Source organism: Abramis brama, assembly GCF_963993115.1.
Source record: "Abramis brama genome assembly, chromosome: 13".
NCBI lineage: Eukaryota > Metazoa > Chordata > Actinopteri > Cypriniformes > Leuciscidae > Abramis > Abramis brama.
In genome coordinates, this window is record NC_139975.1 from 9,284,344 (window position 1) to 9,311,733 (window position 27,390).

Consider the following 27,390-nt stretch of genomic DNA (forward strand, 5'->3'; position numbering starts at 1 on the left):
TACTTGCAATTATGCCAGTTGTATAGTGTAAGGGGATTTACAGTCAAAGACCCAGAACGAGATATGATGAATGAAGACCCGGAGTCAGAATTATAATACATTGAAGAAAAGTTTTACTGAAGATAGTTTGCAGTTTCATCAGCAGAAGTCAAATTCAATACTCATAAGGAGTGTGTATGCTGCCCAGTTACAAAGATCACAGCAGTTATACCCAACACCAAGGTCTAAGCTACGTCCTTGCTTCAGGTTGCAGTTTCTGATTGGCTAAGAAATAGATAAACATAGTAATTTTCCACACATATACAGTTAGGCATGTTGTGACCTTCCAGGTCGCCAATTTGGGTTGCTGGGCGCCAGCCTGTCCAGAACAAGAAGTCAGTCAATCTCCAATAATGCAGTTGTTCCTTAACCTGTAACCAAAAAAGACTAACACAAACACCGACACACAGCTTCTTCAAGGTTGGATTTAGCAAGGCTCTAACTATAAAGAGTATTCTCAAAACATCAAGAATATGTTCTTTCTCTCAAGGAAAGGACACTTTAGTCTAACTGGAAAGTAAGGCTTTGACAAAGAAAGGGTCCCTTAAACTATAGACTTCCATGACCCCTGTGACCATAGCTGTCAGAGCACCCTAGAAAACCAGATGGATGTATTGAGACGTTAAAGAAGTTTATTTATTATTATTTGCTATAATATTTGAAAAAATATTTGATATATTTTCAGATATCAAATACAGACAGTAGAGAATACATGAAAAGAACATTTCAGTAATCACACTGGCAACTTGTATAACAAAGTAAAATCTCATGATTTTATCTCTGAGAGCCTGAGAAGTCATTCAACTTTTGATATTTAGAAGGAAAAATATTGATTATTCATTAATAACTTAATTGTCAACCATATATGTAAATCACTCATCAAATCACTCAAAAAGATATAGATATACTGAAGAGTATATTCCAGATTTAAGTATTCCAGATTTTCCCCTTCAATAGTTTACCTAAATTTGTCTTCTGTCTCTTAATCGCAGTCCCTTTTTACCCTGCCGAAAGGACCAAGTGCGTAGTAGGAATAGTTCACCTAATTTACTCATTTACTCACCCTCATTGTTTCCCTTTTTTTTTGTGGAACACAGAAAAAAGAAAATTAGAGGATGATTCAATGCATTTAATGTAAATTCATGGAAAAGAGCATGGAAATGTTTTGTTTTCTGTGAAAGAAATTCTTTTTTAGTGTTTTTAAGAAAAAGTTTTAGTGAAATGTATGCACATTCAACCGGGGCTCGCCAGAATTTAGTACTGTCCTGAATAAGATATGTTACATACAGTGAGGAAAATAAGTATTTGAACACCCTGCTATTTTGCAAGTTCTCCCACTTAGAAATCATGGAGGGGTCTGAAATTGTCATCGTAGGTGCATGTCCACTGTGAGAGACATAATCTAAAAAAAAAAAAATCCAGAAATCACAATGTATGATTTTTTAACTATTTATTTGTATGATACAGCTGCAAATAAGTATTTGAACACCTGAGAAAATGTTAATATTTGGTACAGTAGCCTTTGTTTGCAATTACAGAGGTCAAACGTTTCCTGTAGTTTTTCACCAGGTTTGCACACACTGCAGGAGGGATTTTGGCCCACTCCTCCACACAGATCTTCTCTAGATCAGTCAGGTTTCTGGGCTGTCGCTGAGAAACACGGAGTTTGAGCTCCCTCCAAAGATTCTCTATTGGGTTTAGGTCTGGAGACTGGCTAGGCCACGCCAGAACCTTGATATGCTTCTTACAGAGCCACTCCTTGGTTATCCTGGCTGTGTGCTTCGGGTCATTGTCATGTTGGAAGACCCAGCCTCGACCCATCTTCAATGCTCTAACTGAGGGAAGGAGGTTGTTCCCCAAAATCTCGCAATACATGGCCCCGGTCATCCTCTCCTTAATACAGTGCAGTCGCCCTGTCCCATGTGCAGAAAAACACCCCCAAAGCATGATGCTACCACCCCCATGCTTCACAGTAGGGATGGTGTTCTTGGGATGGTACTCATCGTTCTTCTTCCTCCAAACACGTTTAGTGGAATTATGACCAAAAAGTTCTATTTTGGTCTCATCTGACCACATGACTTTCTCCCATGACTCCTCTGGATCATCCAAATGGTCATTGGCAAACTTAAGACGGGCCTTGACATGTGCTGGTTTAAGCAGGGGAACCTTCCGTGCCATGCATGATTTCAAACCATGACGTCTTAGTGTATTACCAACAGTAAGCTTGGAAACGGTGGTCCCAGCTCTTTTCAGGTCATTGACCAGCTCCTCCCGTGGAGCTGTCCAGCTCCATTTTAAAGGCAGACTAACAGGTCTTTGAGGGTCAGAATTCTAGCTGATAGACAGGTGTTCAAATACTTATTTGCAGATGTATCATACAAATAAATAGTTAAAAAATCATATATTGTGATTTCTGGATTTTTTTTTTTAGATTATGTCTCTCACAGTGGACATGCACCTACGATGACAATTTCAGACCCCTCCATGATTTCCAAGTGGGAGAACTTGCAAAATAGCAGGGTGTTCAAATACTTATTTTCCTCACTGTAAAAGATGTTTACATATAGTCCACAAGACAAAAAAAAATAGCTGAATTTATAAAAAATAACTCTTAATTCTTAATACTGTGTCGTTACCTGGATGATCCACGGCTGTTTTTTTTTTTGTGTGTTTTTTTGATGGTTGTTCGTGAGTCCCTTTTTGTTCTGAGCAGTTAAACTGCCCAATGTTCTTCAGAAAAATCCTTCAGGTCCTGCAAATTCTTTGGTTTCCAGCATCTTTTGCATATTTTAACCCAGTTTAACTGCTCATGGTCCCTCTTATTTTGTTAAAATAATTCACATTTTGCAGATTCTGCAAGGTGTATGTAAACTTTTGACCATATCCATATATATATATATATGGTCAAAAGTTTACATACACCTTGCAGAATCTGCAAAATGTGAATTATTTTTATTATATTATTTATATTATTTATATATATACACACACAGTAGTATACAAATATACATATTTCTTTTTCTTTTCATCAGCGCATTTAATTTTTTCTTTCTTTTTTGCTACCCTCCTAACAGATCAGGAATAATCAAGAGCTAATGCCAAAGCAGCCTCCCTCGAGGAGCACGTCTGAGCAGACTGTTAAGATTTCATTTGCATCCTTAATTAGCAAATGAAAAGGAGAGACACTCTGGCCGTGGCCCCTGAGCTCCGCTCGGCTCTCACTGTCAAAGTAAGAGGGCCCGTTCCCTGTTCTGCCCACTCCAGCCTCTGAGAGCCTGCCAGAAAGAATGACCTGCCTTACCCAAAGCTGCCCGCTGGGCCCCGCTAGGGTAGGCTGACAGGGGAAAGAGATTGCGAAAGAGATGCCAGGAATTTGCCCAGTTTGTTTAAAATGAGCTCTTAGCCATGCAGAGATGAGAAGTGCTCCAGCCTATGATGGATGTGAGCACCTCCTCTCCAATTCTCTTCGAAGGGTTCACGAGAACGCTGACTGTTCTGTCATTTTAAAGTGAAGTGTTGAAGTGGTGATTTGTCCCCCCCAAAAAGCCCTTTTTATATCTTTTGTATTTCTTTATTTCACACCAGTTGCTGTTGTTTAATGATTGCAGGTGTGGATGAGGGATGTGCTTTTATCTATAGCCAGGGTGTTGAGCTGCCAATATAGATGCTTTTTCAACCCATGACCTCCTTTCATACTAACCTTGCCTTTGATCAGGTGTGGGCTGCTCCAGGGGAACCTTCATACGTGGACAGACTCAGTCATGCCGTGCTCTCGTGTAGAGCTGCTTTCCATGAATCCACTCCATTTGCATTTTCACTCCCCTCAAATGCACAGACCGTTGTGGTAAGCCACAGTGTCCTCATAGGACAGGGAGTTTTTTACAGGGGGGTTTAGCGGGGAGTCGATTGGACTGTATGCTGATCTTTGTCGGTATGAAAAGAGAGATGATTTTTGTTCCTAAGGCCAGATGCAAACTCTATGCAAGTATGTGAATGCAAACGCTTCATGCTAAACCTTGATATATCGATTTTTAAATTTAGTAAAAGTGCCTGTAGTGTGTACTGTAATTGCAGCACTACTGAACCATTTAAGTTTCTTTGCTTTGCTAAATTAATTAATGTAGAACCATTTTTCTTGTTTTACTCTGCTTTTAAATGTTTAATTGGCTAGATATTTTTCTTGCATATAGTTCATTTAGTTGAATCAGTTCTTTGGCAAATCACAACAAAATTATTTCTTAAACTCCTCATACAGGAATCACTAACAACAGGAAGGTTCATGAAAAAAATCATGGGTCAAAAAGTTTTTTTATTTAAAAATGTTTTAAACAAACGTAAAATTTAGCGTAAAAAGTCTACGGCCAGTTTTCTCTTTCACATCAACTGCTTTTATTACTGAGGGTTTTTATCCGCCACATTGATGCAAGAATGCATGTAAATCAATGTGTTTGCAATCTTGCAATGCATTGGCCAAGCATTTGTGAACTCGTGTAAAGTGTGTTTGTGGTCTGACAGGTACTTCACCCCCTGAGAACTACATCCAAGTCCATGATTGACTTTCCTTCAAAGATGTGAGGCTGATTTATTGTGATGGAATTATTATGCTAATCGTTGCTGATAACAGAAGAGGATTTCAGAATTAGCATAGTATTAGAAGAGTTGTTCATGACAAAGATGAATTGTTTTTGTGTGTGTGTGTCTTTCTCCACCATCATCTTGGGTGAATATTAATTGCATTTTGATTGCCGCTGGGCTACTACGTTACTTTTGAAACACAGTAATGCGCCACCAATGAATAAGATACCGCTATTTCCGATGGTTGTCACACTTCCATTAAGCTAAGAAATTGTCGCTCTATACAAATACTTTTTCCTTTCTCTAAACACTATTTCTTTCCTGTTCATTCATTCTTTCTCAGTCATGAGTTTTGCTTGTGCCTAAATCAACAGCAATATTTAATCTCCCAATTAAACCACATTAAAATAATGTCATTGTCTTTAATCACAAATATGACATTTGGGAGTCAGTGACATTTCAGCAGAGATGCGTTCAATATGTTTGTGAATATTTAATGTACAACGGTCTGTTACAGAAGTGCCTCCACTGCTGGCTTTACTGTAGCTGGACACGTCATAGCCAACCTTCCTAAAGCTCTACTACAGGACCTGTTTGAGACACTTCCTTTAATGTGGTTAGTTATTGACCTCCAACTGTAAACCTGGCTCCCTTTCATTCTTAATGTGATCTCACCATAGCACTTGACCTTTCAACAAATCACGATTGGCAGTGTATGCAACCACTGCAGAAAGAGCATAAAGATCCAGATTATAGCATCAACATGTTCCGAAGCAAGTTTGAAGCACCAGCAGAGGAACGTTTTGGGTTCACTGGTTTATCAGGCTTGTCACCAGACAGTGGATTGTAAAATATCCTCTCGTTTCAGAGATGGATGAGCGATGACCTTTGGTGCCTCTTTCCAAATGATGTTCACATTTAATCAAGAGCTGTGTGATATTCTCTTCTCCCTCCGGACCTTCCAGACAAGTAGCCAAATGTCTGAGGAGCCACGTCTGGTGTTTTCTATCTGCTGACTGGGCTAGAAACAAATAGAGAGAGAGGGAGAGCGAGCGTTCTCATCTTTGACCTTTCGTCTAACGTCTGAGCATAATTTGCACATATGGCCTTGCGTTCACGCTACAGGGGAGAAACCAAAATGGTGCACGGCTTTGATCACTGACAAGACATTTCACTTGACAATGCGAGAGGAGACGACGAAAGAAAGCCTCTGTGTTACTTACTGTTGCTCTGATTAGTCAAAGTTGTTTCTCTGGCATGCTTGTTTGGAAAGCAGCTCGCACATCGCTCGCATTTTTAGTTTTTAATCAGAGAGAGGAGGCAAGGGAGGAAATGTTTGAGGTGTTGGCTGGGAGAGAGAGCGAGAGAAAAAGAGAAAAATAGCCTCGTCACCAGCTGGAGAAAACTCACAGACATATGTCTGGATGATTTACATCTGTGAAATGTTTGCCTCAATCATTCAGATCTCTATTCTGACTTTTCTGACTTGCTCATCAGCTCAGAAAGTGCAAGGTCTGTTTTCTCACGGCTGAGAAGTCGTGGAAGATACCAGGCGGAAATTAGTCAATGTCAGTCACTCTGTTAAGCTATCATATCTTTATGCTCCGTGAGACAGTTGAGATTAAGTTGTTAAAGACTGAAAGAAATCTTCTATTACAACGGATCTATACTGTCATTAAAATCAAAGCCTTTTATTTAGTTCACTGATTTAAGATGTTGCGTAACAAACTTGTCTCAGTGGTTGTTAATTTATGGCGTGCTCATTTCAATTTTATACGGTATGATGGGTTATTTCTTGTATCCTATTACTGGCAAGCCAATGGGGACAAAATGGATAGACCACACTCTGCATTCCTGTTTAATATCTTTTTATTTTAATAGCTCTGTGATAGATTTACTTGAAGGAATTTATTAGTGTGCAAGGGAAGCATCATTGTTACTATTGCTCATAACGACCCGTATCAGCAACGACCCGTACAAACCTGTAAATGGCAAACTCGGATATATAACTTCTTTTTTAACCGCACAAATCACCATAGCAAAAACTTTGCAACATTCTAGCAAAAAAAACAGAACAGTATAGCAACAGCAAATCATCCTAGCAACCATAGAGCAACGTCTTAGCAACTATCCAGAGCACACTAGCAAAAAAAAAAAATACAAATTGAACTTTTGACCACTGTGGTTTAATCTTCTGAGAGTTGCATTAAGTGATTTATCTTAATGGAAGTTTGGGTTACCGTGAACTTTGGTAACACATTGCCCTTTTGCCTGAATTGCTTTTAAATGTTCTGTTTGTGTGTGTTTGGCGGAGGAGCATTTGTAGCATGTGAGTTGTGGCTGAGCATCTAACCTCCTTCTGTCAAAGACGGCGAGGGGAGATAAACTATATAAGAGTCTCTTGTATTCCCAAATGGAGTGCAGCACTAGTCCGTCAGAGCCCGGCTCAGCACACCACAGGAGCTGTCCGGGCCTGCGAGGATGAAGGGTTTGTGGGCTCGTGAGGACTGTGGCCATGCTTCCCGTAATCCTGTTATCTGTCTCTCTAAAGCTTACCACTCTTCTGACCCGAAGACACCAGTGTTAAGCTGCCTCTGTCTCCTCTCCATTCCTTTTTTTGTATTATATCGCTCCCTCACGCTCTTTTTCACCCTCTCTTGCTCCGGCTCTCGGTTTTCTAGTAAGTAAGAAAAAGTCAGAGGGTGGTCTTCGTCCTACTTTTTCTAAAGTCTAATATCTAAAGACACTGTCAAAAAAAATAGAGAGTCCTTTTATTCTGAAGTATTTTATATGGCTAAGTCATCACCATCTTGTCTTCATCCATGATAACTTCACTTGTGCATTTTTCTCATATTGTACAAAGAGTAAACATAAACTGTCTGAAATATATAAAAAAATATCCCAAATTGCATAAAAATCTATTCCAAATGATACTAAAGTAAAGTGCTTTTTTTTTATATAAACCGTCAATTGAATATAAAAGCATAAAACTGCCAATCTAGGACATATATCTATCATTGAAAACAATCTGCAGTGGTCGCACCACATGATATTTGGTCGCACCACATGATATTTTCAAATTCAGTCATAATTTACAGGCACAGAATTGGCCACCTAAACAAAACAAGCTAGCTTGCCAAAAAAGGTCACTATGAAATTTATAATAAAAATATATATTTGTAGAAATAACTTTTAATATAATTTTTTTTTTGAGGTCATACCACATGACATCCAAATTTGGCAACTACATACCAACTATTACAAAGGTTTATTTTTTTTCCAATTTGAGAGAATTACAAACCTGCTTGCTGCTTCCATGGGTCCTTGGTAAATTGGTTTATGATGTAACTTCCTGTGTTTGAATAGTTTGTTTTCAACATATAAGTCCCAAAATGGTAGTTCCTTGATGGTCGCACCACATGATATTTCATAAAATGCACATCATCGGACAAAGTTTGTTTGTATATTATGATGGAAATATAAATGCAAATGCTTTGAATTTTTTTTAAAGGATTACAAAACATTTTGGAAATCATGCCAAATAGTGCAGAATATAAATTTGAATAAATTCAGAGTAATTTCAAAGATGTTTTCAAAACAGAAGTTATGGCCGGACGGTCGCACCACATGATGTTTTGACACTTTAAATAACAAAAAAAATAAAATAAATAGGTAAAGGTTTTTGAAAAGTTAAAGTGAGTACATACATGGGAGAGGTACTACAAATATGCAGTATCTTTTTAGGCATTTAAACACATTTTTGCCTGAAAAAATGCAATCGGACAGAAAATTTAGGCATCACGTCATTGACCCATATATTTGTTACCACTTTTTTTACTTCAGTACAAATACAGGATCTATGGTGTATTGTTTCTAAGGTAAATTTTTTTTTTTTATAAGGGTCTGCTTAACTTCTGTGCGGTCTATGCAGTCAAGTGCTTTTTGCAATGAAGGAAAGAATTGTTTGATTGTTTCAATGAAATTCTGTGACAATTTATTAACAAGACAATGGGGTGTAAACAAGGCCAGTATTCCCTCAGCCTGAGACATATGTTGAAAGCAAACACACAAATGGCAAGCTCAGTTCTTGGCTGGGATGCAGCAGCGGCGGGCCAAGACTGACATGTTTCTGCTCATCATTTTGAGCTGGCCTTGTTAATATACGTAGGGTAGACACAGGCTGGACTGTGTCTGCATTGGTATGCATGCTCTTAGTTCTTCATAATGGGATAATTGGCAAGCTCTTCGGTGTCTCCCAGTACTAGGCAGCTAGATGTGCTGATAGGTCAGAATCAAGATCATAGTCTGCAAGTGCCAATTTGCAATGCTAATTTCTGCCCATAAAGTGATTGTGTTTAAGACAAGAACATAAAATTAGATGCTTGTAGTCTAAATAAAATATCTTTTGTCGTGAAGGAGAGATTATATTCCTCTTCAGATTCTAGTGCACTTAGGGCCATTGACTGACGTACGACCTAATGGAATGAGATAAACATTGACCTCTAATCTTTTGGGTTAAAATTCACCTCTGTGGCTGGGCCGCTTAACCATGAAAGACGACAACGTCTCTATCTTTACTGTGCTTATAGAGAGAGACTGTAGCTTAACTTTCTGGCTCTAATAATAAAAATGGTTTAAACTACTTTCATTGTCTCCCATGAAAGCACTTGTGGTCTGTAAAAAGATAAAATGGTGTTTTGCACTGGGACAGGAGATAAAGCTTATTAAATTTTTAGTTTTAGCTTTTTTGTAATAACTTTTTGTAAGATACTTTGTTCTGGACAAATTCTAAGGCAGACATGATGCATTGTGACAAGCTCAACAACGTGAGGGAAATTTTAGATAGATAGATAGATAGATAGATAGATAGATAGATAGATAGATAGATAGATAGATAGATAGATAGATAGATAGATAGATAGATAGATAGATAGATAGATAGATAGATAGATAACTTTTGAAACTGTAGTTAAGCAGATAATATGGTACTTGTACAGCAAGTATTGTAAATGAATAATTAACAGGTTCTATACCATTTTAATTGAAACTGGGCCTGCCGATACTTGGTAAAGAGTGCAGAAAATTGAATCGTTCATGTGCAGATAAAAATCACTGAGATTCTCCATCTTAATTAGAAGCGCTCTCAAACACAATTCATGTGCATCCACAATCACACAGAAAAGAATCAAACATATGGTAATTACCGCACCCCCCATCTCTCTCCTTCGTTTGTTGTCTGTTCGTTCAAGTACCTTTCTTTTATAGACACCGCAGCTCGCTCCTCAGGAACGCTTCACCTGTCTCGTGTTCCTTTAGTCCTTACATTTGTGCTGTTGTTTTGTTAGCAAGTTTGAGTGTTATGAAAGATTGCTATCCTGATTGGGAAGGTCTGCCAGTCCTCTAACCTCGGCGTCCAATTCATCATATTGTTTGAGCTGTAGTTCCTCTGTGCGAGCAGAGGTCTTTGATGGGAGTCTTTCGGCTTTCAGAGACCTCTCTGCTCTGCGCACTGCTTTAGCATGAGAGATGTGCCCTGAAAAAGAATTGATAGATCAGCCAGGATGTGCGCGGATATTATTACCTAATTCCAGATGGCTGTTCTGATGGCAACAAATGGCCTTGCCGTACCAACCCCACTGAGACGAAAACATTAGACGTGCGAGTACAAATTTCTCCTGGCACAGCCGCAGAAATGAAATTAAGCGAATCTTTGATGCACGAACAATGAGCGCTTGACGAATAGCTCAGCCCAGACCTTCATTACTGCAGCACCCTTGGATTTGTAGTGCATTTGCCAGTGTTGCCTTGACCTTGGCGTGACATTAAAGGAGCGTAGGGGGAAAGTAACGGGGTTATGAGGGCCGTAGCCTGACCGACTGTGCTGTGCCGTGTTGCTCCACAGGAGGTGATGCAGATGGAAAGACAGCTGGGAGGTCGACTGATTGACGAGCCTCACGTCCTGCTCTTCAAAGACAGCTACCACAACCTCCGCCTCTCAATTCACGACATGCCACAGGCGCACTGGAGGAGCAAACTACTCGCCGGCTATCAGGTGGGTTTCTATACAACACCTTCTCTCTCTCGCAGCGCTTCTTGAAATGCAGGGATGGTTCATTCAAACATGAAAAATGTGTGATCAATTACTCACTCAAAGACTTTGGTTAATTTTCAAAATACAAATAAAGATATTTTTAATGAAACCTGATTGGTTTCTGTCTGTCCATTTGAAAGTCCAGGTAACATAGAACTAAAAAGGTCCTGTTTACACCTGGTATTACGATGCGTTTTGGTCGATCGGATCACAGGTGGGCGACGCTAAATACAGGTGTAAACGGGATCTAAAACCTTTTGAGCTTGTCCACTTTCGACCACCTCCAGAGGTAGTCGAAAACATTTGACCGGATTGCTTTCATAGTGTAGACGCTCATGTGGTCAAATGTGTTCTGACAGCCATAAAAGACGCCTACTCTCTGCCTACTGACTTAATGCGTAAACATTATTGGAAGCACTCTAGCCAGACGGGATTTAAACTTTGTCGGCTGAAGACCCAAATTTGAAGACGAAAAACATACCAAGCGCAATGTTCTCGCCATTTCTGATTTCTAACACACACACACACACGTCGTTTTGCGAAAGCTGCTGCTCTGTATGTTTTTCCTTCGTCTTTTGAAGATCTTATGGGTTTTGAACAACATGAGGGTGAGTAAATGATGACAGAATTTTAATTTTTGAGAAAACTCTCCCTTAAATGGTGTTTTATGGGGAAAGTGTATTTATTGCTATCGCTCCTACTTGGGGTTAATGGTTTTTCAAAACCCATAACCTCAAATATTAAATGTATTAATTAAACATTAAATATAAAAAGAAAATGCCTTGAACACGATAAATAGGCAAATAAATTGCATACATATTTAAGAATCAATCATTCCTAGTCCTAGCAACCTGCTAACATCCATACAGAACACGTAAGACACCACGTAGCAACCACCTAAACTGTTCTGGCATTATTCTGCCACTCTGCTTTGTGCAGTTTTCCCTCTATTTTTATCTGTTTGCATCTGTAACATGTACTGCAAATGTTATGTTTGTTTTTTGTTCTCTGTTGTCAAAGTCTTTTCAAACTTAATTGAGTGAGTTAGAGTTAGCTAGCCAAGTTATTTTTCTTGGGGGCGAATTTTAAGGGCTTGTGTGCTCTGTGGCCGCTCTGAGCTTTCTAACAGGGTGTGTGATCTGGTATGTCCTTCGGATTGCTGTAATTGGAAATTTCTTTGGTTTCGCCTCATTAGAGTATTTCTGAACGTGCAGGGATGCTAAAGAAGCCCATTATAGGGTGAATTGGTGAGCAGGGACCCTAGAACGTCTGCTCTTAATAACATGCACGGCCTTGGCTACGAGTTAACGGCTTCCTGGGTAAAGAAGGATTGAGAGCAGTGCAGTTTTCTCATATGTCTTCCTCAACACTCTGCCCATCTCAGGACTCTCTCCCAGTGGAGGAAATTAAATATAGACCAATATGTAAATTCTCAAGGCTGCAGCACCTGATTTTTCTTGTGTTTCCCTTCCTGGATCCATGGATGCATGGGCCTCAGAGGAGCGTCTCTGGATTCTGGAGGAATCTTGGCGTAAAAAGCTCCTCAGAGGATTTAAAGATGCCAGCTAACAGTGGTACAGCACAAATGTGCATAGAGGAAACATTTTCTCACCTGAACGTCCCCTATTTTTTATATAAGTGTTTTGCTTGGCTTGGTTTCCCCACAGACTTTTCAGTCTGTATAACAGCTCCCCCATTAGAGTAAACTGAGGTACTGCATATTCTCTGATAACACAGGCTTTTATTGATTTGCTGTTTGATTGGTTCATGATTGATGTGCAGTCTTAAATAGCATGTGCTTATCTTTGTTTTTGTGTCGCTCTGCACAATTAATAAGACAATATGAGACGAGCGTATTATAAAGCTAAATATTTAGTTAAATCAGACTGACGCTCTGAACGTGTTTTGTTTGACAGGCAATGTATTGTTTTAATACATGTTCTTATTTTATTTGACTGTGGATATGCAGGCATATCTGTTCTAGCTACTGAATTGTGCTCGTTCATAAATTAAATCCAAATCCCCTGTTGTGAACAATTCACTTTTAAGGACGTTGTCAGAGACAAAGAAACTATTTTTTTCTGCTTTGTTTGAAAATGTCGACTACAATAGATTTAGAAAAGCTTTCATAGACTTGCACCGGCAGCCACTGCATCATAAATCACCAGGTGTTTTTTTCTTTTGTCTGCGTCTTTGACTGACCGTCAAATTCAGCTGGGTCTATTGTTTGCGAGTGCAGAACTTTTAATGCAACGGAAGCTGTGTATTATCTACCGAGTGACAGAATTGTTCTTGTAAGTTTATGTCAAATGCAAAGTTTGCCAAAGGTTGCCAAAATCAGGCAACTTTTGCATACTTCTTGTGTTGCGAAAATCTAATGGTATCTTATCATCTTATGTATGTATGCATGTATGCATGTATGTATATGTGTGTGTATGAAACAACAAAAATTCACAGGCACTTGCGTGGTTAGGCGTAAAAATCTTTTAATATACTGTGCTAAAACATTCAAAGTGTTGGTCAACGCGTTTCGGCTTGACAGCAACGATGCACACGCATGCAAATTTTAATGGTTTGGCCTAGTTTATTAAAGGCTTTTTATGTATAACCATGCGAGTGCCTTGGAATATTTGTTGTTTCATCTGATATTTACCTCTCATGTATTCAATGAGCACTAGTGGCTACGTGTTTACACCCGGATGGATGGATGGATGGATGGATGGATGGATGGATGGATGGATGGATACTGAGAGTAGATTTCAGAACTGATACATTATTATGAACAATCTGATTGTTTTATTTTTCCTTTAGGAGATCCCATTCTACCACATCTGGAGCGGGTCTCAGCGGACCCTGCACTGCACCTTCACACTGGAGAGACAGAGCCTGAGCACCTGTGATCTCAGCTGCACGCTGTGTGTGTGGCAGGTCGAAGGAGAGGGGCAGAGCTTCACACTGGACTTCAACATCTCAAAGGTGACTGATATACCAGTACAGACTGTAGTATTACCACACTATAAAGCTGCTAGATGAGATGTATTGTGATTTTTTTGAATGTAGTTTAAAATGAGAAGTGTATTTTTGAATTTAAATGAATTGGCGCTGTATTATGCGCACACCAACAATTCTTTTTAATCATTCTCCAAAAGCTAGCTCAACTACCGTAGTGGCCAAAAGTGAATTCCGGCCTAGAAAAATTCACGACATAACCCTTTATACAATATAAATACATACAATAAATACAATATTATTCTATGTTCAAGATATTTGTTACATTTTGTTAGCATATTGTATAGCTGTGCTTGGAGTCCTTTTTTTTTGTGATAATGCGAAACAGGCCACATTATGTGGACATCATTTTTGGCCAGGCTGTCAAACATAGAAATGCCAATATGAGAGAACAAACGAAATATTAATAACTATGTTGTACTTTTGTCAGATAAATACCTTACCCAAGTTTAATGTTTTGTTATTCCCTCATATTTAAAAAAAATATATATATATAAAAAATAAATAGAGGAACATCAAAATAAAGTGTAATATTGAACTGTTGTCTACACACATGCATATTTTAACCATTTCTCAAAGGACCTCTTTGAAAACCTTTCAGTTCAATTGAACTGTCTGATTTTAATAAACGATTCTCCTGAAAAAGACCATAGATCTTCAGATAAAAATCCCTGTCCACTTAGAATGAGTAACACATGAGGTTGACCTGTTCTTGACTCCAGGACATCAGACCACTGGACTCTGATTTCCTGTTAATGGACAACTGCACCCCTGCCCTGGCTGGTCCGAGCGCATTCCAGATCCCTTATCTCATCCGACAGAAGATCTGCAGCAGTCTGGACACCCCCTGTCCCAACGGAGCAGACTGGAGACTACTGGCCCAGAGACTGAAGCTTGACAGGTACATGTAGGATCTCTTAGCATCTCTAAGATCGGGAATGGATCCTGTTTAACAAAATCTGAGGATTATGGTCATGGAAATATTATCGAAATATTACGATATAGCAGATTGTCTCGGTGCGGTTCTTTACTTGCATGTTAAACACAGACTTCTACAGGAAATTGCAAGGCAGTGATTTAATTACTGTCCCATTGAACTTCCTCCAGGTAATGGAACATAATGGGCAGACTTCATTTGTCCAATAATGTTTACTTGCTCCAATTAATTACAATTTGAAGTGTTGTGGTGTGTTTAATTAGCACACTAGCCCAACACGATCAATTTTCATTTACTTAGTTAAGGAAAAGAGCAGAATCCTACTAATAGCTATACTACTAAGTAGAAAAGCACTACTAGAGAATACAACCCCCCCGACTGTAAACCTTTTCTCGCTGAGAACAGAGCGCATGCAGAAAACAACACTTAAAGCCCCAGGCATTTGAGGTCCAGAAAAAGGCTGTTAGATCGAACAACCCACTTCAGCTTCCTTCGGGAGATGCATCTCGCAACATCTAATACGCTGCAAAAAGGGGTTGCTTTGTTCTTATTGATTAGCTTTGATCTGAAAGGTTCAGCCTGGTCAATGGAAAAGGTCACATGCAACCTGGGTTTTACCCTTTTAGAGGACTGAGACCCACAGAAGATAATTCATCAAATGAAAATGCAGGGCTGCTTTAGTTCAAGAGTTAACAAAGCATGTGTTCTGATGAACTGAGCATTCGCTCATTGGTTTAGTATATTGGAATGGAGAAGAGGAGGAAAACATTGTTTTATATTCCTCTGTGGAGTAACTATGTCCAGCTAATGTGTCTCCCTGGACCAGTGCACATAGATTTTCCACTCTCGCTTGGAGAATGGAGTGACAGTGAGGTTGATATATTAGTTTACAATGCAAGAGAAGCTTTTTATGTTATTTCAGGGAATAATAACTTATGACTCCCCGTCAATCCTGATTAGCTTTTTACAATGAAACATATACAATGAATTTTGAAGCAATTCATTGCATTTCTAATTTAGTTTCTATATCTGGTTATAAAGGAAAAACAGAAGGCTAGCCAAGTGAATGTCCAGGTCATATAATTAATTAAGTGTGTGTGTGTTTTAGGTATGGACAAAATGTCCCCACAATTTTGGTCCCCATGAGGAAAACCCTTCATAAATCATCCTAAGTGATGTTTTCTTGAAAATGTAAAAGTGCAGAAAGTTTTCTGTGATAGTGGATAAAACATACAGTGTAGAATTTTACAGTTTAGAGTACACAGCCTATTATTAACAATGTTTTTCATTGGTGTGTTTAATTTGGATATTCTGTTTAGTACAACAAAATGCTATCCTGCTTACAGTTGTACTTTACAATTTAAATAATATTAATATTTGGTCCATTCCAATGAGTTTGTTTTTTTTGTTTTTTTATGCATGAACTAACATGAATTAACAATGAGCAATACATTTGTTATAGTGTTTATTAATCTTTGTTCAAATTAGTTAATACAAATACAACTGTTCAACATGCCTGAAGTCTATAAAATAATATTACCAGATACATTTGAATTTAATAATGTATTATTAAATGTTGAAATTAACACTAACCAATATTAATGAATGCTTTAGAAGAATTTCCATTGTTAGTTCATGTTAACTAATGCAGTTAACTAATGGAACCTTATTGTGAAGTGTTACCTTTTCCCCCAATTATTGTTTGGTCTCAAACTAATTTTGATGAAGAAAAAAGTTCAACAAATCCTATATTAACTTTAAAGTTAAAGTTCAGCCAAATGTTTCAATTAAAATGTATAAAGGAAAATTAAATGTAAGACTTAAGACTTGCCCCTTTTTTATAAGTCGCTTTGGATAAAAGTGTCTGCTAAATGCTTAAATGCAATGCAATGTAAGACTCTATATCAATAATGATTATTTTAATAGTTTTACAATATAATAATCTTAACAAAGAATATAAAAAATAACAACATGCACATGGAAGTGGAAAATAAACTGCAACACGTGTTATACAACACCTATCGCTCTGTCTATCCACACTGCAGTGAGATTCTGACAATTTCCTTTCCTCTGTTTTCCCTCCCCAGGCACATGAGTTTCTTCGCGTCCAAAGCGAGCCCCACATCAGTGATTCTGGACTTATGGGAGACCCAGCACTTCCACAGCGGAAATCTCAATCAGCTCGCCGCTGTGATGGCTGAGATTGGCAAGCAGGAGGCCATGATATTCCTGGTGTCAGACGGGGAGTGCTGACACATTAAAACTGGAGCAGAGCAGCCGTCTCCGAGTGATGGGGTGGGGGGGAGGACGCAACCCTCTGCCCGCCCCACCAGAGATGAGAAACAAATCAAAGAACAGGGTTTACCCAACTATATGAGGCCACTTCCCCAGTGAATAGGGAATAAAATGAAGAAAAAAATAAATAAAAAAAACAAGACCAGGCTCTGGAGGAACCTGGCAGGGCTTTTTAGATGTACTGTGACTGAGACAAATGCCCCTTTCTCAGAACAAAAATCCATTTGTTTTGAAAATAATGGTGTATAGAAACTCCCAGATTTTATGATTCTGGTCCTGCCCTCAATCACTGACCAATATGTACTTTCTAACCACATTTGTGTTAGGCACATTGATATATTAATATCAGACTGGGAACTAAAACGAATCGTTTTGAAAGATATCAAGTGGAAAAAATATAGGCAAGGTGAATATTTCGCGGACTAATTCAGATTTGTGACATGCATTTTGTAAATGTGTACCATTTAGCAATATGCAAACACACATATCGAAGACAATTTCCTTTGGCCGACTCGTTTCTTACCTCACAAAGCATTTAAAAATTTTGAGCGTTTGCTAAATTTCAGGTCAAAAACATTAACGAAGCGAAACGTTTTTGGTAAGAGCCATCACTTGTTCCTCTGCCCGTGTGCACTTAACATGTCTGTTCGACTTCATGAAGCCATAAAGTCCAAAATTCACCTCAATGAAACGATATATGTTCCCATCCGGGTGGATAATCCGTAAATAAGCACAGGATTCTGTGGATGTTTAGCTGCTGTTTAGAAGAAAAGACATCTGGGATTGGGTGATCAGGGACCTCAAACGTTCATAACGGTTTTGAAAAACTTCACGTTTGTTGTTGTTTTTCAACAGACTTTTGAGATCAGATCTTCTGCAAAGCATTTTTCATGTCAATGAAACCCCTTCAAGTCTAGAATGATGAAATCTTTTGAATTTATATTCTTCGTTTATAAAGGAGGAAGAACAAAAGTTTCCCGTCGAAAATGTTTTCTTCTTTTATAAACAGAAAATGCAATACTACCAAATGTTTCATTGCTACTCTCCTTCATATTTAATGAGTCAATGTCTCTCAGAAAGCCATTTTGGCTTCAGGGCAAATTCTTATTCGTAGGAGAAAGAATATTTTCATCAACCCTTAAAAAGCAAATGTTCCATCCAAGAAAACTTCATCGACACTCAGCAGCTTTCGTGCTTTTCTAAATTCCTGTAGAGCCCCGCGTTTGGCGCCATGAATGTGCATTACACAGTTTGAAGATTGTCCGATTCTTATTTTTTTTGAATGTGAGAGTATTTCGTTCCAAATGAAGGAGGATTTGTGAGTAACTGTGGATCACAAATTGTCCGCTTTCATCTTGAGCGGTAATGACGGCCACGTCTGAAGAGATGATTGGAGGAGCCCGGCACATTCTCTCCACAGCAAGGCCTGTTTCACTCAGCTAACAGAGAACTCAAGTTCTCAAATGCCATATTGTGCACATTATGGGTTTTTGTTTCATGTTTTTTCTACCTTATGTTTCCTTAAGGTTTCCCTTGGTGGTTTTCGTAAATCAATTAACCAGTCAGATATTTCTCTCTCTTGTTTTTTTTTTGTTTTTTTTTTTATCTATGAAAGTCTTGTAGATAAGTAGCCTACTTTTCATATGACGCATCTCTGCGCAACCAAAGTGTATGAGCCATCTGGAGCATTTCTTTCATATCTATGCCGATTGTGTTTTTTGTTTTTCGAGTACAAGTAACATTCCTATATTCAACACTCTTATCTATTTTTCTTTCAAGATCTCATGCTAACTTTTCATTTTGAGCATTTCACTGGTAAAACGATTTAAATATGTAATACAGCACTTTGTAAAGTAATTGTAAATGATATTTTAATAACAAGCCAAAAAAGACAAGACAACTGACGTAACATTTGTCAAAGTATAACCTGTGAAGTGTTTGCCTACTGTTCATTGGTTATATAGCACTGAGTTCATTCTTTCTGCAGTGTTTGAGGTTTAGACTGTTTTCGCCATGAGTTTGTTCACCGCCGCTTTGTTTCGTCCTGAGGCTGTTGGTTTATGGGTAATCAGTTCTTCGATTCCTACGAAATCTCAACTCTACGTCATGAGAAAACAGATGCACCGGTAAATTACACTTCTGTCAGAGTATTTAGACAAGGATTGGTGTAAAAATGGTCAGATTCCTAACACTCAGGTTTACAAACAGTTCAGTTGAAACGGACATGTTGCGCATTTCTAAACATTCTTTACAGAGTGCGCAGCAAAATGAGTTTCTCATTGATGTCGATACTTCTCACTGACATAAAAATCATTCCAGCAGTCTTTCGTTCTGAGCTCACCAAAAGAAGTCAGCGACTGACACTGAATAAAGCAGATGCCGTGATATTCACTAAAAGAACCACCGATCTCTTTTCATGACTGTACATTTTGTCAGCCTCATTCATAGCTTTTTCTGTGTAAATGAATGTGTGAGTGTGCTATTTCTTTCCACTGAGTTTCTTTTTGAACTGAGAAACGTAGAATTGTGTACCTGTGAATGTTCTTCAATTCGATTTCTTAATTCAATGTTCCTTGCCTTTCTGCAAGTCAGAATGCTGTATTTATTACATGCCACAGCGCTTATGCAATTGTACAATTCTTTTCTATTATTATTATTATTATTCTTTTTTTTTTTTTTTTGGTAAAGTTACTTTTCATTTTTCTTGTCGATGTAAATTGTCGTCGATGATTTTGTGGTAATAGGAAGCCCTCTTCCGCAGAAGGTTTCCTGTACTTTTTGGACAATGATATGGATTTGTGGGTAGAATTTTGGAAATTCGTTTCTAAGTGCTTTCAAGTATTTACTTGGCCTTATGTATATATCTCTCTATGAAATTTCAGAAAAGGTATGTATAGTAATTGAACCTAAAATGGATGTAAATAAATTATATATTGTTAAAAGTGGAGTCGATTGATTTATGCTAGGCACTCTCTTCAGTTTAACACTCACAGAAGGATTCAATCCGTAGCCTTCAGAATTCAAATACATGCAGAAAACCCAATGACACTGCCATTCATATGAGTAAGTCAGCACACCGCAACATGAATGCAGGTGATTTATTGACTAAGTGTCTCTAGCACAATTTCTTTATAAATGATTTGCACCATCTGACATATAAACCTCTGCACAGAATACAGCAGTTTGACACACAATAGTTAAAGGCTGCAAAGCAATAAAAAAAAAAAATGCACTTGATAGTTGATACATACACTGTCAATACAACAAAAGTATAAAAATTGAGCTGTTGCCTCAAATATATATAGCGTTCTAAGAGCAGGATATTGGAGGGTTGCATTTCTTCCGATTAGAGCGCAGGAGATTGCGATAAGGGAATGATGTTCTGGGCAGCATCTCTAAAAAAGAGCCATTATGTTTGGATGAGTTACTGCCCAAATGGCATGAGATTATGCACATATTGGTGATATCTAAAATCAGGAAACCACTGGCCAAAGCTTTAAATAACACAGCGAGCAAACACTAGAAGTGACTCAGTTACCATACAAAATTGCAGGATCCAGTTACGCCAATGCAAACCGTTTTTATGGCATCACGGGCCTTTTCTTAATTCAAACTACCTGTCTGATTAGAACAGATGAATGTAGGGTATTTAGTATTGAAGACATGTAGAGACCATTGGTTGGGTCAGGATGGAACTCATGCAATCAGTGCTAATGTATTTCAGCGTAGCTGCCAGGGGCGTTTTATTCCTCTGTGGTTTGCCATTACCTTAAGTACCCTGGCAGAGCAAATCAGGCAGAGCAAAAAAGTAGGCTGCACAGCATCTAGAGGATTGAGGGGCCACTTTGAGATCCTGTCTGAGTAGATCACATGCCCAATGCTTTAGCCTACAAAATGGATTGTATGGAGTACGACTAGATTGCTTTACTCATTGCATGGAAAATGCTTTGTTGTGACAAAAGAGAGGACAGAACTTTGGATAATAAATATACATCAAAGTGCAGAAGAGATGGATGAATCTCATAAAAAAAAAACATTACGTTTTACACCAAAATCAAAAGAAAAATACTTTTCCGCTTTGACAATATTTTCATGATAATCACGTTCCCTTTATTTATTAATGGCGATTTACTTTTTTTGCTGTATTAAAATAAGCATAAAAGGCATAAATCATGATGTATAAATACTTTATTTTTTTTATTTTTTATTGCATTACAGTAATTAGAAAGACACAAGTAGGGAAAATGTGCACAACTGTCATGGAAATGAAGTCATAAAAAATGTTAATATTCTTACAAATGGCTTAATTTTCATTATGCAATATAAAAAGGGGTGACATATGACCTCACAAGTATTGAAATACTGAAACGAACCAAATCTACCTAAAATGTGACAGTAAAGTGAGCCGTATAAGTAAGAATGTGTAATATCTTTGGATTTACGAAGCATCATGAATACTGCAGGTGTACTTTTGGAGGTGGAGGTGGATGAGGAGGGACATCCAAAATGCCTTGTTATCCATTCTGACATCTGCCATTGTTGGTTCTAACAGTTCATAAGCCGTTTTTCCAGTTGAATGACTGGCATCGTAACAGCAAAACTGAGGCCGGTCTGTCGGCTTACTGTAGCAAGCTACCGAAAATTCAGATCCGTGCTTTGCTGAATGATACATTCTTAGTGAATGCTGATCGAAGCGGGCTATAACAGCCGGTGAAAGCCAGTGGAGCTGCTGTATCCATCACTCTGTCAGTCAGCCATATGTTACAGGCTTCAAGTAAAGTAGTTGGTCTTGTTTGGCATAGCTATAGACCCCCCAGTCTCCGCTCCGGCCCCTCCTTGAAGAACAGCAGAGCCTCACAGCGGAGAGAAAGCGTGGCTTTTACACAGTGGCTTGTCCTTCTTTGAATAGAACGTCTTCCCCTCTAGATTGATTTGACAGATCTGAGGAGATGAAAAATGAGGATTAAACAGTGGAAATCAAACTCTTATTCAGTCATGGAGCCAATGCAAAGTGACTATTCAACAGGGCTATTCAATAGCTGCGATTCATCATTTGCTACTTGCTAGAAGCCAATAATACTAGGGGGCGAAATGTTTGAATTCTAGAGAGCATTTGGGTCAGTAAGATTTTTTTAAAGAAATCAACTCTTTCCCCACCGGCGTTTATGAAAAAAAGTTTCCAGTCACCGCCAGCATTTTGTATCATTTTCACAAAGGTTTCAAGGCCCCCAGAATATTTTATTGTATGAATATCTGAACATGCAATGTCAAAAGAAAGGACAGAGCCTCTGCTTTTAGACAAACAAAACAAAAAACTTTTATTTTAGCTTCATGCATTGTTTTTTTTTAATCGACATTTGAATAGAGGTGTTTCATTAAAATAAAAAAGCTGGGGGAAAAAAATCACGTTTTTGTCAAAGACTACATCTGGATCAGATTCAGAACGATGATCAAAAAACCAAAGGGAGCAGAGTGAGTCCATCAACACCAATAAACTGTGAAAGGTTACATTTTCTAATACATTTATTTAATGCACGGATTGCCTCTGACGGTGCTGCCATCTGTGGGACACTATTAACATGTTAGCCAGGGTTCAAAGGGTTCAGCCCCACATGCGAGCCGCTGTTGAAACAGTGTTACTCGCCAGCTGCCTGGTAACTTTATGAATTTAGACAATCCATGGTTATGAGAATGATATATGGCTTAGTGTAATCATGAAATCGCAATGGTTGTGATGAAATAATAATATAATTATTATTATTATTATTATTATTATTATACGTTGCATGTTTCAGAGTAAAGCACAGCACTGGGTTCATTTTCAGTTTCGATTCACAGTAAATGCTACTCAACAAATTATAAGCGACTCAAACACACAGCACTTGCATTTGGGAACGCGACGTGCGCCAACCATCTTCCCCAATTCGTAAAGAGAATCATTATAAATCTGTTGTTGTCAACAAAGAGAAACGTTAAGGTCTCTCTGTGGTTTACGCCAAAAATAAAAGCTCAATGGTTTAATGTTTGAAAGCAAATTTAGACAACCAAATGTTAGTATTGTAATTTTACCATTGTTCTGTAAAATAAAATAAAATAAAATACAATTTTAATTATAAAAAAGTAAATATTATTATTGGTATTAATAATAATAATAATAATAATAACAACAACAAAAACAATAACAATAGCAATTCTATTAATACTTTTATTATAACACATTGTATTATAAGACAATATATTATTATTATTATGATTGTTAAATATATATTTTTTTTTTTTCATTTTGCAGTACAATAGAATGTATTAATGCAATAGTAAGATATGTATTTATTAATTTAATAAAATAATACAAATAATAAATTGCAGGTCAGGTTTTCCTTCTTTTTTGTCTTTAGCTGATCACATGCCTGCAATGTTCTCACAAATGTTTGCTATTTATTGTGCTCTTGTGGGCAGCAATGAGGGACACAAATAAAAATTAATGAACAGATTAAATTCCTAAAAAAGCTAAATAAATAGCAAGAGCACCTCCAGTACTTCCATAAAAGAATATAAAGTTCATGTCTTAGTTTATCTGGAATATTTGTAGATTTAAACTTCATGCAAACACAGCCACTGTATGAATCGTCTGGGTTCACAGTGGCTATTTCTTGATAGTGTCGCGTGGTGCAGAAAGTTTAAGATGGAGTTTCGGGACAGGTCCCAATGCATCAAAATGACTTACGGCACAGACAAAGCAAGTGTCATGCCAGCTGTAGCCCAGCGCCTCAAGGAAACGGTCCCCTGCATCAATCTTGAAGTCACAGCCATGGCATTTGGTACCAAACATCTTTTCATAGTCTGCAGAGAAAAACAAACCAACCAAAAAGGGCCTATTAATCCAGCTAGGAGGAAATGCTTGGTCAGACACAGAGAGAACAAGACAAGAAAGAAAGAAACGTCTTATCGAAAGGAAAAAGAAAAGGGATTACATTTTCTCAGGCCTCACATGCTCAGTGTGTGATAACACACCGGTCCAGATTTCGATTTGGATTGCCCCAGTTTTACCCATTACGGAAAACTTAAAAGTTGCAGGCTTTACGTCTCGTACGCAAGGTAAGTGGTTTAAAGCACAATCCTTTTAAGGTGCTGAGACTGCAGCTATTTTATCAACACTAGCTCTTTATTTCTGACAGAAGCAGCTGCCCACTTGCTGCTGACACAAGACCGAAACTCTTCAAAGCTGTAAAGCACCGGAACTGCAATGCAAGCCTATTTACATAATAAAGACACGCACTCCCTTCAGATCGCTTAATGTCTGTTTATGTAAGATTAGGGGCCCAACAAATGTGACAATGTGATTAACTGCACTACATAAATATAAATTAAACATGGAAGGTGGCTGAATTTAACAACTTTCCATCACTGAGGAAACAAAATGAATGAACAAGCACAGTTTAGCATGACAGATTTCACTACCGAATTCAAAACTATTTAAACCGTGGTTCTCATGTGGGAACGTGAGTTCGAATCTGATCCGCAACATTCCCGAGCTCCTTCATGCTACTTCTCATGGTCCCGATAAATAAAAGTGTCAAAAGGTCCAAAATAAAAGAACAGCCACCAAACAATCTCTAAACACTGTGGGGCAAACATGTTTGATTCTAATGTCTCCTGCTCCTTCCAATAATGTCCTGTTTTAACTCTCACTAGTCATATAAATTAGGGACGTCCCGGTCAAGTTTTTTTTTGTGCCCCTGATCCAATCCGAGTCATTTAATAGAGCGATACCTAGTCCTGATCCAATACTTGTATTTTCCCTGTGCTTGGTGCACACTTCAAATACATTAAAGTTATTCAAATCAATCCAATGCATACAGGGACGTACAGAGAGTTTCTCAGGGGCAGGGGCTCAAATGTAAAAAAGGGGCATCTATCACTACAGAGTAAAAAAAATATGTTTACACGTAGATTTGCACTTCTTTTACTTTTAATGGCGGTTGAAAACCCAATTAAAGGTCCATTTTCTGCCACTTACTGCATGACAACTGCGTGACAGCTGATGTAAAATAAAGGATCGGGCTCAGGATAGCTGATTCGACCAGTTAAAAATGCCTAATTGGCCCCGTTACTGATCCTTGAGATTGATTGGGATATCCCTAATATAAATAAGTGATTTTTTTTTTTTTTTTTTGCACTGAACCTAAAGATACTGAACCTTAAGGCATAGGGATATGTCGGCTTTTATTACACGTATTTCACGACGGAACTTACTGAACATCCAAAACAATGCTGTGTGCTGGGATAAACGCGCTTGTATGTGCGTAATATATGATGTATGATGGAGCTGACAACTCGAGAAGAGCTTATTAAATGTGTATGGGATTCAAAAGCGCATCTTTTCAGTGGTCGTTTGGACACATATTCAAATTAACCACACTAACAGTGCATTTGCATCGAAGTTTGTTTTAACCGAACTAAACATGCCAAGTGTGAACACACCCCCAGCCTATAAATTAAAGTGTCAAAACAAAATTAAATGAAATAAAACAAAAATTCCTGATGCCTTATTGCATCATAAATGCAAGCATCAAAAAAAGTGAATAAAGAGTGGCTACTAGAACACATGCTGACACTTTCAGCTGGTTGCTCATGTGGTCAGCATGAGTTTGAATCTGTCCGTGATTTGAATAAACGAAAAAGCTTAAAAAAACAAAAACGAAATAAAAAATAAAAAAAACACTGAACTAACAGTATTAATGGTTTCATTGAGCAGCAAAGCACTTTCTACTAATTGCATATTTAAAGTAGATTCTCAAGCATAAAAGTTCTCAGCAAAGCTCCTAATCAATGTTCAGGGCCGGTATGGAGCAGATTTGAAGTCTGAAGTGAAGTGGCAGCATTTGAATGATTAAACACCGCAGGAGCCCGCGCTCGGCTCTCGGCAGGGGCTGTCGATAAGATGTGCGGCCGGGCGTGCGAGTCGCTCACCTCTCTCGCAGTAGGGCTCTCCCTCCTCCATGTAGAAGGCCTGGTTCCTGATGGGCATTTTGCAGGCGGCGCACAGGAAGCACTGTACGTGGTAGGTCATCTTCAGGGCGTGCATGATTTCCTGTGGAGAGGACAGAGGGGTGTGAGGGAGCCGTTTTTGAGGTTATACAGACATTGTCATAGTATTATATTGTCATATTATAACATTAACTTGCATAGTTTTTTTTCTACAATTTGCTAGTAACGCTTAATCATTTCTGTTAAGCCATTAATATTAAATAATGCTTTACAGATCAGTGAATATACATTTTTAGAAGAATATACGAATTTAGCAAATTCGAAAACAGCTAAAGTCAACATGAAATGCTGTTTGCAGCTCATTTTTTAACGCTTGGAATAATAAATAAATAAATAACCTACTAATGTATTGTGCACAAAAAGACAAGAAATGTGTGTAAATATGTTAAGATGATCAGAAAGTAATATATGTAATGTACATAATGTAATGCTCTGTATATTACATATATACTGTATATATTATTATATACCACCATTCAAAAGTTTGGGGTCTGTTAGATTTTTTGTTGTTGCTGTAATTATTATATTGTTTTAAATGTCTCTTATGCTGCGTTATTTGTTTAAAATACATTATTGTAAAATTTTACAATATTATAAAATAGTATTATAATTTACAATAACCGTCTTTTTATTTTAATATAAGTGACCCTGGATCACAAAGCCAGTCACAAGTAGCACGAGTATATCTGTGGCAATAGCCAACAATAGGGTCAAAATTATAGATTTTTCTTTTTTGCCTAAAATTATTAGGATATTAAGTAAAGATCATGTTCCATGAAGATATTTTGTACATTTCCTACTGTAAATATATAAAACATTTATATTTGTGACTTGTGAGTGAATGCAGCACAATCGCGAACATAAATGGACAAATTTAAAGGCAATTTTCTCAATGTTTTGATTTTTTTTTCAGATGTTCAAATAGTTGTATCTCGGCCAAATATTGTCCTATCATAACAAACCATACATCAATCGAACGTTTATTTATTCAGCTTTTTAAATGTTTTTTTTAAATGACCCCTGTGACTGGTTTTGTGGTCCAGGGTCAATATTTAAAAATATATATTTATTCCTGTGATGGCAGAGCTGAATTTTTAGCATCATTTCTTCAGTCTTCAGTGTCACATGATCCTTCAGAAATCATTATAATATGCTGATTTGCTTTTCAAGAAACATTTATCAATGTTGAAACCAGGTCTGCTGCTTAAAATTGTTGGGGAAACAGTAACATTATTTATCAGGATTATATGATGATTAGATTTTTTTTTAAATAATAATAAAAAAATAATACAAATGTCTCTATTGTCACATTTGATCATTTTCATACATCATTGCTGTATAAAAGTATTGATTTCTTTAAAAAAAAAAAAAAATCTTACTGACCCCAAACTGGAAG

General features: G+C 37.7%; 2 protein-coding genes across 4 annotated transcripts in view; one reads left to right on the plus strand and one right to left on the minus strand.

The window, feature by feature from the left end:
• Positions 1–17,051, plus strand: part of unc5a (unc-5 netrin receptor A) — a 183,232-nt gene extending 166,181 nt beyond the window's left edge. The window contains exons 13-16 of the mRNA XM_084132204.1: positions 10,517–10,666; positions 13,517–13,681; positions 14,437–14,615; positions 16,739–17,051. Of these exons, the coding sequence (XP_083988330.1) occupies positions 10,517–10,666; positions 13,517–13,681; positions 14,437–14,615; positions 16,739–16,904 (660 nt within the window). The 3' untranslated portion in view covers positions 16,905–17,051. The remainder of the gene's footprint in view (positions 1–10,516; positions 10,667–13,516; positions 13,682–14,436; positions 14,616–16,738) is intronic.
• A 2,955-nt stretch (positions 17,052–20,006) lies between these two features.
• Positions 20,007–27,390, minus strand: part of pdlim7 (PDZ and LIM domain 7) — a 41,865-nt gene continuing 34,481 nt past the window's right edge. For all 3 annotated transcript variants that reach the window (XM_084132207.1, XM_084132205.1, XM_084132206.1), the window contains 3 exons: positions 25,917–26,037; positions 23,671–23,786; positions 20,007–21,887 (listed from right to left, as the gene is read on the minus strand). In XM_084132207.1, the coding sequence (XP_083988333.1) occupies positions 21,801–21,887; positions 23,671–23,786; positions 25,917–26,037 (324 nt within the window). In that variant the 3' untranslated portion in view covers positions 20,007–21,800. The remainder of the gene's footprint in view (positions 21,888–23,670; positions 23,787–25,916; positions 26,038–27,390) is intronic.